This window comes from Prosopis cineraria, unplaced genomic scaffold (genome assembly GCF_029017545.1).
Source record: "Prosopis cineraria cultivar Desert tree isolate PC_DT_omini unplaced genomic scaffold, ASM2901754v1 PC10, whole genome shotgun sequence".
In the NCBI taxonomy this organism is placed as follows: Eukaryota; Viridiplantae; Streptophyta; class Magnoliopsida; order Fabales; family Fabaceae; genus Prosopis; species Prosopis cineraria.
In genome coordinates this window covers 20,391,229-20,405,173 of record NW_026555341.1, presented here as the reverse complement: position 1 = coordinate 20,405,173, position 13,945 = coordinate 20,391,229, and the positions used below count along the sequence as shown (strand labels likewise).

Genomic DNA, 13,945 nt, shown 5'->3' with positions numbered 1-13,945 from the left:
CGTAGGTAGGCCTAAATATGAGACAGGCAAGCGTATGATGTTGTAACTTATTCCACACTAATGTATATATGTGATGATGATATGTTGATTGTAAATTGAATGTGACTTATATTATTATGTGAGAACTTAACACAAATAGTGAGGTGGACCCCTTTTAGAAGAGTTGAGTATATTTGTGATTCCTGATAATATAGCAAAGTAGAGCCCTAAATGTAAGAGTCGAAAGGTTGAAAATAGAATAAGTCTAGTTGTCTATTTGCTTATATGTTGTATATGTGATTCCTTATATAAGACCACAAGTGTGTAATGTGGTTTTGAGAGGCCAAAATGGGATATTGATGTGATATATATGTATTGTGATGTCAATCAGGTATATATGGTCCTTCTGAACTTTGTTCAAGGGCCTAAAGTGGTCTAATGGAAACAAGAATGATAATTGAGTAATAAGGGTGTAAGTTTTTGAAAGAAAAAGTAACTTCTTGTACCTGAGTATTTAATTTTAGATCAAACTATCAAATCAAGTTCAAACTCATTCCATTTACTAGTATATATTGTGATCTTCGTGTGGGTGCTTGAATCACTCCAATTAGACATCAGGTGTGAAAATTGCACACACAAAAAATTTGTCATTTCTTTTATCAAAATGACAGCAAAACTCCAAACAAGCGTGCCAAAGCACATGATGTGCCCGCCACAGTACATGATGTGATAAAAAATAGATTATGTGGTTTTGTGCCACATGCAGCAGCGCATGTGGTGAACACCGTGGTGCATGGCTTTTTTTTCAAGGTTAGGAAATTATGACTTTTTGAGTTGTTTGATTATATTTACACCTCTATTAGCCCTCTTATTCAAATATATGTTTTAAAAAGTTAAGATCCATTTATTTGAAAACAAATAAAGGGTTATTAGTCTAATTTTGATTTGTTGATTGTGTGGTGTGAAATGGTGAAGCACGAGTTGAGACGGGACTTTATAGTTTGGACGTGAGGACTTTATAGAGCTGGAATGATTGCTTAAGGTTTTCCCCTAACTACAACTGGTATATTTGCTGGGTGGTGTAGATATATTAAAAATAATATTTTTTAAGAAAATTAGAATATATAACTATATTGGTTATACATAATAACTAATATAGATATGTTAAAAATTAATTTTTTTAAAAAAACTAAAATATATTATCTACACCAATCATATACTATAACCAGTGTAGATACTAATATCTACACTAGTTAAGCATAGAATTAGTGTAGATATCATTTTAGGTATGTATTTATTTACAAAAATGCAACTACCTCTTATTTTTACACTATTTACACATGAATCAATGTAAATATGAAGGTGTAAAAAGGCTATTTTTTACTAGTGTGTATATGTAATAGTCTTCTTAAATCATTTCAAAGTTGAATGAGGCTACTGATTTGTGAAACCTTAAGTTTCATTTCCTAGATGATTGCTTCAAACCATATATGGGTCGAAGAAGTTTGCACATTTGGTGCTCTTTACCTTTTTGTATGAAGCCTTTTGGTTGTTCCATAAATATTTTTTCATCTAGTTCCCTATTAAGGAAAGAGGTCTTTACATCTATCTAATGTAATTCCAAGTTTAAGCTTGCTACCATAGCTAGTATTAACCTAATTGAGTTGAAATGCACAATTGGTAATAAAGTATCCTTAAAGTCTACATCTTCTCATTATATGCCCCTTAGTAATCAAGCAAGATTTTGCTTTGTTGATTGATCTATCTGCCTTTCTTTTGTATCTTACAACCTAACAGTAGGTTAACTAATTCCTAAACTTAGGTTGTCTTCATAGAAACCATTTTTTGTTGCATGGCTTTGTGCCCATTTTCCTTAGTAGGTCCTATCAATTCCTCTTTAACACTTATAGGAACTTTATCATCTCCATCTATAACAACAATAAATACTGCTCCTTCAATTGAGAATCTTCTTCTTGGAGCTTTATCCCCTTTGCTTTTCTAAAGTAGGGTTTCAAGATTCTCTTCTTGTATTTAAGTAAGGGCTTCATGTTAAAATGGCTCATCTTTCCCACTTAGATCAGCAAATAGAGGAATATTTAGTGGTTCCTCATTAGGTTGATCATAAGTCTTATAGGGATTTTATGATTAGTCAATCTCTCCCCTGCTAGGAAATTTGGTTTCTAAAAATAGCCAAGTGGGCTAAGTTATGCCAAGAAATGGCAAAGTGTGTAAATATATGAAACATGAAAATTGGCTGTAAAAGGGTCAAATTTTGATATATGAGTAGGATTGTGACAGTTTGTGATCAATCAAGTGTATTAGGTCTTTTTGGACTTGATTCAAAATCTAATGTGGTTTAATGAAAGAAAGGAATCGATTTGAGTGCTTGGGTGCATAAATTTTTCAGAAAAAAGTAACTTCTTGCACCTCGGGTATCCAAATTTTGATCAGACTATTAGATCATATCCAAACCTATCTCATTAGTTAGCTTATGAGTTAAGATATATGTAGGCGCTTGAATCACTTTGATTAAAATTATATGTGAAAATGGCGTACACAGGAAGTTCATCATTTTTTGCTATCATTTCGGACAGGCATGCCATGACACATGGTGATAGATGCCATGTCATAGGACATAATACAAGCTGAGTGTATGGCTTTGTGCCATATGCCATGGCATGTAGTATGTGTGCTGCAGTGCACAAACTAAATTCCATATTGATTTAGTGATGAAAATGCATGCAATTGTAATAGGAATGCTAGTGGATTATGTCCATTATATACTAGAGAAATTTATGATTTTCTTTCACTGTGTTTTTCTCTAATGAATTATGATTTTGTGAAACAAGTCTTGGGCCCAAACTTTTCAAACAAACATTTGGTTACTGATTGTTGTGAGTGATGTGGTGACACCATAATCTTCTCTTGTATATGGAGTATATGGGAGGAGGTTACTTATATTTTTTTTTTCATTTATCCATTCCAAGTCAATTACTAGTTGATTACTACTTTACATCACCTCAACTGGTCTTGTTCCACTCAAACACTATTTCACCCTAGAATCTCTCTCTCTCTCTTAAGGCCAAAATTAAGCTTACGACTTTAAAGCTCTATCATTTAGCTTTAAACTAGTCAGAAAGCTCTAATTTAACTCCTAAGAATCTTTTTATTTCTATTAGGCAAGAATTAAACCCCTAAAATTTCACCGATTCAATTTCTCTATAACTCATTTTTAAAGAAATTTACATAGAATGGAATGTAAGAGTTATACATAGCTTATCCGCTATATTATTGATTAGAAACACCTTTCAATGACCTAAATAGCTTGCTCTAGCTGACTTGCCCTTCTTCTCTCCTTCCTCTCATGTGTTCTCAATTCTTCTCATCTAAAATTTCTAAAATTTCACAACTTAAAAAGTCATTTTCTAGTCCATGTGCTGCGACGCATAGAGCATAAGCCGTAACGCATGGCATAGTGAGATTAATCCTCACCACGCGGACTTGCTTTAACTCAAATCACAATTCTTCCACCCATATCTAATCATTTAACATCCCAGTGAGTCAATTCATCAAGTAATTATCCAAATATCTAATCCCACACTAACTACAACTTTATCCTCAATTAATAGCTAATCACGAGATTAAGAAATGCAGAATGTTACCCATAGCCTCCTCAAGTGTCTCCCTCTAAACTTAAGTCGCATATCTCTTACCCCTATTATTCAATTCTTCCTTCAATTCCTTGATGGCCATTGATAGGAACATGAGCCATAATCTATCTCCAAAAAAGGTCTTATACTTCTCTAGCACAATCTTCAGGTCAATGGCATGCCTAATTTTATTTGCATATCTTTCTACAAGGTCTCTGGCCAAAAGAACGCATCAATGGTTAATCAACCTCTTAATCCTTTAAATCTTCTGGATCTCACAAGATCTTCAACTAGAGATAGGCCCTTTTTCTTTCATTCTACTCACAGAATATGATTCCAGTAAAGCCTCTACTTTCTTTAGGGAATTACTTAGCATAACTTTCATGGAAGAATTTTTCTCTTTATTAGAATAATATGATAAAGGAGAATACGTTAGAGATTTGTGACTATTAGGCATATTCAATTAATGTCAAAGATAATTGAGAAAAGCCTTTATAATTTTTTACAAAGAAAATAGTGAAAAAAATGGTCAAAAACACATTTAAAATGCATAAAACTTTTAGAAAAAACAAACAAATAATATATCATTGCATAGATAATAAATTTATGGATTTTTATGTTGAAACCATGCCACAAAAGAAGCCCACACACACCTTTCTAGCAAGTCAAGCAAAAAATAAAAATTGCATTCAAATGAAACACAACTCACAAGATGGTCAAAATAGCATTGTGGAGGTTGTCTTCAACCTTCAATTGGGTCAATCCAACCAAGTGGTGAACCAATTTAGTATTATTTTTTTTTCTCATTTCTCCTTTATCTGACCTCTATTTAATGTGATTCTGGTCTCATTGGAATCATCTTTTCTCCCTCTACACAACCATACCAATTTCAAAAACCAAAAGCTAGTAAATCATACACACACGTGCACGTGTGCATTTTCAAAATATCCTCCTTTGCATGTTCTTAAATAGCATCAAAGGAGGTTTTTCAAAAGCATCCAAAAGGTGGTTTAGATTCAAATGAACATGGGAAGGGAGAAGGGACAGTCTAGAAATGCATAAACTCATATAGGAAAAGATCTAGAATCAAAACAAAAATCCGAAAAATAAGCAAAAAAAGAAATTCTAAAAAAACAAAGGCCAAAAATGATTATGCATAGCATGCATAAGAAATAATATGAACATATTCATAATAAGCATAGTGGAATACAAAGGCATGATGAGAAGTCAGCCAAGTCCTAAATCAAGGTAAGGAAGCCCCTTGATCAATAGATGGTTGGAGAAGTAAAGTGATGGAAGATGCATGTTCAAGCAATATAAAAAAGGCTGATAAAGATAAATGCATAAATTTAAATTTTGTCAATATTACCCACAACCATAGTTGTAGGAACAACGTAGCTCTAATGCCATTGAAGGATTATTAAATAAATAATAAACCTTCTAAAAAGGAGTTGGATCATAATCTTACCAGATTCGAGCATTGCAAAGTTTACTCAACTACCCACACAAGTGTAGACTATAAGAGTCTAGTCTACTGCACAATAGATGCACCGAAGAGAAAAAGAGGGAGAAGAGTGAACTAAATAACTGTTTTGCTCTAGGACAATTCTACCTCTTGCCTCTAATCACTATTTATAGTGAAAAGAGGTCTTTGTATAAAATGAAGATCCAATTAGCATTAATTGGCCTCATTATAGAGGCAATATGTTGATTGAAATAATCATCATTATAATGTAAGATTGTTTCCCTTTTAGGCTATCGATCAAAAATTAATCAAATCATTTTCATATTTTGGTCAACTCATTATGACTGAAATTATTGCAAATCTCATTGATGACTTGTCATGGGTGGAAATCATGCAAATTCAAATTCCAACAGTTATAACAAATAAAATTGTTCTATTAATTTAATGGCTTGATTACCCCCTTGTGATACAAACCTTTATTCTAAAATGACGCATACATGGTTATAATTTGTGTATTTTACACAACCATTAATATCACGGGTACAGTACTAGTTTGATTTTTGTTTTGGCTAAGCAACACTAGTTGTTCTTTTCTTTTCTTTTCTTTTTATTTTTTATTTTTTGACGAAAGAAACACTAGTTTGCTTAAACTGGGTTTTCTGTTTTTATAAGGGGGGGGGGAATTAATCCTCCAATTCTTGTAGTTTTCTTAAGTTTTGAATCAGGTAATTACGTTTTTATTTCTTTTCATTGAGTCCTTGTAGTTTGCACGGTTAAATCCTTTAGCACTTTGGTTTAAAATTGTTTAATAGAGTCCCATGGTGTTAAGAAAATTGTTTGACAGTGGTAAGGTGGCACACAACTGGGAAGAGCGGAGTCTGACTAACCGTTCAGATGGTAGGATAAAGCCACGTCTGAAAATAATTTTCACGAATCTGAATCAAAGCGGTGGTCTGAGTTTTTTCTCTCATCGGGTTAAGACTGAACCAGCTCGCGCATGCCTAGAAACGGAGAAGGGAAGAAAACCAGAATATTCTTAAAACAGTATTGATATGCCTAACGATCTGCATCAATATATATAAATATCAATATATTTGTAGAGCCGACGGTCAATTAAACCAAAACATGCCACTTATCCAAACTTTAATTTAAAGAAATATAAACAAAAATCAATGAGATGTAAATCACCTGCAACATTTTTCAACTCTGCATGGAATCAAAGGTAAATTATTAAAAAGAAAAAGAAAATAAATCTAGATAAAGCAGATTATTCTAAACAAACCAGTAAATTCATTTGAACCATTGGCAATTTACCAGAGTATGTGGCTCGGTTCTACAATGGGGTTGAAGTGTTCTGTGGTTGTCTCAATCTGCAAAGTGTTCCCACAAGCTCACCGACAAGGGTCACCTTGAATCACTTACTAGATCATCTTGATCTCCCACATGGCCACACACGACGGCAGTCCTCCCTTCTCTGCATAAAGAAACCCTAGTTGACCTCAAAGAAATGACCCTATAAAAGAAAAATCCCGATACCCCCTTTGATTAAGATTTGTGAAAATTATTTTCAGATGTGGCTTTATTTTATCAGAGAAATTCTTAAGTAGATTAGATGTACCATATCATTTGTGGTGATTTGTTCAATTAGAATGTCCCAAGTCATCTAAACAAAATCTTATGTAACATTATTTTAAATGATTTTAATTTTATTTAGAATGCATATAATTTCTTTCCTTTTTTTCTGTCCTATCATTGATGGAAGAATCAATTTATATTTAATGCTATATAAATGTTATGTTTTTATCAGATAGATCACAAATGACACAGCACACCCGATTTGTCTAATAATTTTTTTTTTCTAGTTTACAATTTGAATACATAGTTAGACTCCGGTACTCTTCCTGATTGTTTGCCATCTCACCATATCTAATAGACTTCTTAATATCATTGGACCTGATTAAAATGTTTTGAACTAGAGGGGCTAGCAAATTTAACAGTGCAAAATACAAGAACTCAGTAAAAAGAAATACAAATGTAAGCACTACACCAAAAAAAAAAAACATTGCTTTAGAGATGATTTTTCTTTGCTTTAGAAGGTTTTAAAACGCCCCTAAAGATACTTCTGGCATTTTGTAAAAACACTGCGAAAACAGTGCTGCCATAGCTTTCAGGTTGTTTATTGAAATGCCTTTAGGCGTTCCTTTATTTAATTTGAATTTTTCATTTTTTTTAATTTAGAGTTTTTGAAATTTTCAATTAGTATTTATTTAATTTAACATTTTCATTTCATTAATTAATAATTTCTATTTATTCTTTGTTTTTTCCTTATTAAAAATTATTTACTCCATTTTCTTTTAATTTCAATTGTTTTAAATTCTTATTTACAAATATTAACTTATTAAATATATACAAATATTAAATTCTTATTTACTTTACTATATATGTATGTAAAACTTTGTTATCTATTTTTCTTTAAATTTTTTAATTGAATGTAGCTGATGAAATGAAGACGAGGAGTAAATAACTTTATTAAATACTATTTAATGTTAAGACAGGGAAAATAGAAATAGTGGAAATTGAAGAAATGAAGATGATGAAGCTGCTGCTGACAAGAGGAGAACAAGTGGTGATAGCCTCTGCTGCGCAGCTAGTGATAGGGAGCCTCTTGCAAAAATATTCTGGTGAGATGAACACGACTGTGCTGTGGGGAAGGATATATTAATAATTGTGCGTTCAATTTAAAATTAGGTACATTTTTATTTCCCTTGTTATATGGCTAATATCCCACTTTCAAACTGGAAAAGCTTCCCCTAGTAGCTTTCGGTGAGTCCACATTCGATGGCATTTTGAAATGACTTTTTAGAAGTTAGTTTAGAACAAAACAAAACAACAAAACAACATCTTACGTTTTGAAAGTGCAAAAGCATTTTCAGAATGTGAAATGTGAAAAACCCAAACAAGCTCTAAAAATAGCCCTTATAGGTGGCATTTAGAACACAGCCTATGGGTTGTTTCATTAGAGAAAGGCCCCAGTGGTAGTGTACGTAGAAAACACCCCCTCTAGGTGTATTTTTCAAAAAGGGCCTCAAGCAGCATTTGTTAACTAAACACCGCTTATAATGGTGTCTTGTAGAGAAACGTTACTATAGCAACATCTTTGACGACATTTTTCATGAACACTTCAAAAGGAACACCATCGGTGCATAGTTTTTTCATAGTAAAGGACCAGATTCAAAATTTAAGAAAACTATAAGAACAGGATGATTAAATTTCAATAAAAAAAACAAAGAAAAAAGAGTTTTATGCATGTAACCAAGTTGAAAAAATCAATAAAAGTCAGAATTTTAATGAATTATTTAAATAAACAATAAAGAAATCCCATAAAAATTAGTTTCCATATATATATATATATAGTAACCTTACTTAATAGTATTAAATAAATAATTTTGTAATTCAGTGATATAAATTTTAATGTTAAATTGATATGATTCATAAAACCCACGATCAGTTTGGATCGCATATATTTTTTGTCCCCCCGTGAAATTGACTTGAATAGAAACAAGATCCCAGCTAGCGCAGTCCACAATGCAAAGAAACAGCTAACAAACGAACTAAAACGATGGAAAACAGAAACTTTGACATTTGAAGTTCGCGATACATAATTATTATTCGAATGTTATAATTCCATTTCATAATATCATGCAATTAATACATTATTAAAGTCATATAATTAGTTGACAATCATTTTGTTATCAAGGCTACCTGATCAGGTATAAAATCTCAATGATATATCAGTTCATTTGTGAGATCTTCATTTCCAGAATTCCAGTGACGACAATGAATCTGGTTTCTGGACAAATAGTTATGCCTCTTTTTGTGTTCCTAATGATTTTCCAATGTTATTTCTCTGTTGGTATCGCAGAAGATTGTGGAGGGAAGGAAATTGCATATTCCATTACAGTTGGCCAATCTGGTAAGTTCAAAACAGTTCAAGCAGCAGTTGATTCTATATCAAGGAACAATGCTCGGTGGGTTAAAATTCACATACATCAAGGAAAATACCTGTAAGTAAAACGCAACCATTTATTTATTATCCAGAACAAGAGTAGCAAAACCCCGGGGGGGGGGGGAGAACCAAATCAAATTGAATTCGGTTTATTTGTTTTTTGGTTTGTTCGGTTTTTGAACCGAACCGAACTGACTGGTATTCATCACTAATTCAATCCGATGTGTCTTGTTGTTGTGTTGTGCAGAGAAAAGGTACAGATTCCAAAAGATAAACCATGTATCTTGTTGGAAGGGGAAGGCAGAAGAGTTACAACAATTACGTACAATGATCATCAACAAACGGATACTAGCGCTACCTTCACCTCCTTTCCCAACAATGTCATTGTAGTTGGCATCACCTTCGAGGTTAGTACATGAAACTATGAGTGTTCATACTGGTTCTTATCCCAATCGGCTCGATTATATTCCAAACATATTAGGACAGGTCTATCCTAATCAAACATTAAAGGAGATGGAACTTTGTCAGATGAGACAGAAATATGTTTGGGATAGGACAGAACTCAAAATTATCATTGGGATGTCCCATCTTATCCCAAATATATTATTATTAGTTAATTTAAAATATTAGTTCTAAATTTTAATATAATTTTAATTTTTATAGTTTAATTTTTAAAAATATAGAATTCAATATTTTAAATAATTAAAAATATAATGATTGAATTATAAGAGTCAAAGTTTAGTATTGAGTTATAACTGAGACAAAACTATAAGGATTAAGTTATAAGTTAAAGTTAAAAGACTGAGTTATAACTAAGTTAAAATTACAAGAACCAAATGATTACTTTTTTCTTTAAAAAATAATTGTTAATGTGCTAAATGTTATATCTTTTAAAAGTGACTAGAAATTGATATGTTTTTTAAAAATTATAATTAATATCAAAATAAATAAAAAATATTAGCAATTTTCTTTGGCTGTACGTATGCCCTGGCTTATTATTATATTTTTAAATTGTGTATATTAAAATTCTCTGAAGCATCATCAGCTATTGAACGTGTCTTTTTATTTATTTATTCTTATCATGCTATACGTCGGGAAAAAGAAAATACTATGTACATGACTCCATATATAACTCCATCTCAATAGGAGTAAGGTATCTAGTTGCTAAACAAAATTATAATATAATATAAAATAATAATTCATTTTGATTTTTATTATAACAAAAGGGTAATATTGTAATTTCATAGTAATGAATTCTAAAAATTCCACAATATATACAACCCATATAATAAACAAAATAATAAGGTGGCAATATTCAGAAATTTATTTTGACGCATATAATTTTTATATTGCGAGTGCAGAACTCGTTTGATCTCTCCACAGAATCGCGATTGGAGCAAAACGCGAGAGTAGTGCCAGCACTGGCAACGAGAATATATGGCGACAGATCAGCATTTTTGGATTGTGGCTTTTTGGGTTTTCAAGACACACTTTGGGATGTCCAAGGCCGTCATTACTTCAAGAATTGCTATATTCAGGGTGCTGTCGACTTCATTTTTGGCAACGGCCAATCCTATTTCGAGGTTTGTGTCTGCATATGTGTACGCTGCACTAAGTTTGCAATTTAAATGAGGATTTTTTTTGTTTTGAGTGGAGCATTCGGTATCTTGGGAAGCCCAACATTGAGTTGAGAAGGCTTAACTGGGCCTAGACTCTAAACTAACTTGAATCGAACGGACATGATACCCTTTCCAGAAGGAGCTCTACCACAGTTATTTTAAAAATTAAATCAGATATTAAACTAGAAAGATTAGTGAGGATTCAGTTTTTATAATTTAAGTGGTTAAACTCGTGATATAATAATAAAATAAAAATTAATATTAAATATATATATATATAAAGTACACATAAGAAATAAATTCAGAGTATCTCTAATCTAATTGTTAATAAAAAAAAAATAACATCACCATAAATTAACAATATCATAAATTATAATTTTATAACTTTTTAAATATAATTAGATTTTAGTTAGACCACATTTGAATAGATTCAAAAGTATTTGTATTTGTACTTATAGTTGTCAACATTTTCCTAAAAAAAATGATCACAAATCATATTCTGTACATGTGAAAATTCCTAAAATGAAGATGGCTTTTAGTAGGGTTTACTTTTTAAAATTTTTGATTTTTTAAAAAAATTTCCTTTTTAAATTATATTTAGAACCATCTATTTTTCAGTTAAATAGTAGTTCAACTCCAGTTCAATCCTACTCAACCATGAAGATGGTTTTTTAGTTCAAAACAAGCTGTTAATGGTTGTGGCCGACAATTCAACCAGTTTGATCTGATAGATTCTTAAAACAAAACACTATTGTATTTCTAGGGTTTGAGTTGAGACCTTTAGTTAATATGATATAGCTCCCATTGCTAGTTGGATCAAACATGTAGTGGTTATGACAATGTTTCTATTTACCAATCGGTGCCTTCCTTTCATCACTTAGTGAGAATGGTTTATAAAATCAACAACTATTTCTCTTACTACATGACATTTTCTTAGCCAACATTTAAATCCGGCTCGAACCAAGCTTTTCTAATTCTTAACATCCCATTTGTCCGACGGTTTGCTGAGCAATATTTTGGAGACGCACACACACATTAATATTGTCTATATACTCCTTCCGATCCTTTTTGCAAGTCACCTTGTAGATATCCATTCATGAATTTAGGGATGCATGCAGTGGCTATGACCCCCATACTTCACCTTTAAAAAAAAAAAAAGGTATAACGTTGTTTATGAAAAATGTTGTCCACCTCTCATTTAGATAAAATTTCAGTTATCGCTATTCATATGATAGATATTGATGATTTCTACATTCGTCCTTAATGATAGCATTTACTTTCTTTCTAGAATTGTTACGTGAACGTGACGTTAAGCACGAGGTCAAGCGTGGGTGTTCCTTGGGGTTGTATAACAGCACAAGGGCGAAGATCCGAGAAGGAAGCAAGTGGCTTTGTGTTCGGAGGAGGCAGAGTTGTGGGAACCGGTCCGGTTCTGCTAGGAAGAGCCTACGGCCCTTATTCAAGAGTCATATTTCACGGAACATTTCTAGATTCTCTGGTATCTCCTCAAGGATGGGATGCTTGGCATTACACACAACACAAGTTAGTTTACCTTCTACATTTTATCTAATTTTAATAATAATGATTGATGATGATAGATGGTAATTAATAGGAAAACATAATTATTGGTTCCTATAATTTTTTTGTTGCTCAAGTCTCCATATTCCTCTAGTTTTTCCCCGTCTGCTGTAATGTTAAACGTTTTTTTTTTCCTTAAAAAAAATCAATATACCCCTGAAAGGCATTGAGATAGCATTAATGGTGTTAAATATGTTGATTTGTGACTAACACCATTATAATCAAAGCTGAAATGGTATTATAATTTAACAGATTAATATTTAATGGCGTTGTCCACCCTTTTATGTTTCATATTTTCATGTTTCAATTTGTTGAATCATAATTCTAACCTAGCATAAAGATAAACGGCACGTGTCAACATATTTAACATAGTTTTTACCATCTCATTATCTTTCCAGACACACACACACATATTTAAAAATATATACATTCAAAAATTAAAAAATTAAAGTTGTAGACGAAATAAACTAAAAGAACCTGAAACAACCAAAAAAAAAAAATAGTGACCTATGCCAAAACACATTGAAAATATAGGAACCAATAGTTTTGTTTTTCCATGATAATAATACTATAAGTACATTTAGAAAAATTTAAGCATTTTTTTAAAACACACATATATTTTATTGGTAGATTTTTGTTTCATAATATAGATGGTACTGTTTATTTATTTATTATTTATTTTGTCCACTGATGAACTTATATTTTTTATAAAATTATATAATATTCAATTATAAATAGATGTATAGCCCTCTCAGATTTATTTATTTATTTTTAATGATACAGGAATTTGTGATATACAATGCTTTTTATTAGTATTTTTTAAAAAAATTTAGATATATGCAACATTTTATTTTATTTTTTACAGAAAAATTTATTTTTCAATATCATGTGAGATCAGAATTAATTAGCATGGGAATGAAATAATGCAGGGGCAATTTGATGTATGCTGAAGTTGGTTGTGAAGGCCCAGGGGCAACTCTAGGGAAGCGAGTTCCATGGGAGACCAAACTCTCTGCTTCCAAGTTAAATCATCAATTTTCAAAATCATCATTTATAAATCAAGATGGATGGCTTGCAAATTTACCTAATTGAGTAAATTAATTTCTTTTGCTTTTGCCTCTTATATTAGCAATAAACTCTTACAATGCAGGATATGTTCTTGCAAATTTAACAATGCATATACAAATAAATTTAAATAAAATGAACATTTTCAATTAATATACCTCATCATCAGTGTCTATTATTGCAATGTAGATATTGAATCTATCTTATTAGTCTATCAGTCCCAATTTATAAGATATTTTTTTTTGACAAATTTTACATACCAATAAAGTAATTATTAAATACAGTTTATAATCTTAATTTCCTATAGATTTCCAAAAAAAAAAAAGCTCTTCGTTAATAATAGAAGGGGAAATATATTTATTTAAGAATTGAAATAATGAGACTTAATATTGAAATATTAATGAAATATTAATTTTTTTCAAAATATAATATATTTTGAAATACTAAATCATATTTAAAAATTTCTTATAAATTAGAATAGATGAGATACTTAACATATCTTGTTTTTCCAAAAGTCCTTTTTTTCAAGGGAAACAAAAAAAAAAAGATTCATTATAGTTAATGTCAATAATCTGTTATGAAC

At 31.2% G+C, this 13,945-nt stretch overlaps 1 protein-coding gene across 1 annotated transcript; it reads left to right on the top strand.

The window, feature by feature from the left end:
• The first annotated feature begins 8,931 nt into the window (after positions 1-8,931).
• On the top strand, positions 8,932-13,389 carry LOC129322488 (putative pectinesterase 52). Its single transcript, XM_054968799.1, has 5 exons — positions 8,932-9,158; positions 9,348-9,507; positions 10,462-10,683; positions 12,008-12,261; positions 13,227-13,389. The coding sequence occupies exons 1-5, from the start codon at positions 8,932-8,934 to the stop codon at positions 13,387-13,389; spliced, it is 1,026 nt and encodes a 341-aa protein (XP_054824774.1).
• The last annotated feature ends 556 nt before the right edge of the window (positions 13,390-13,945 follow it).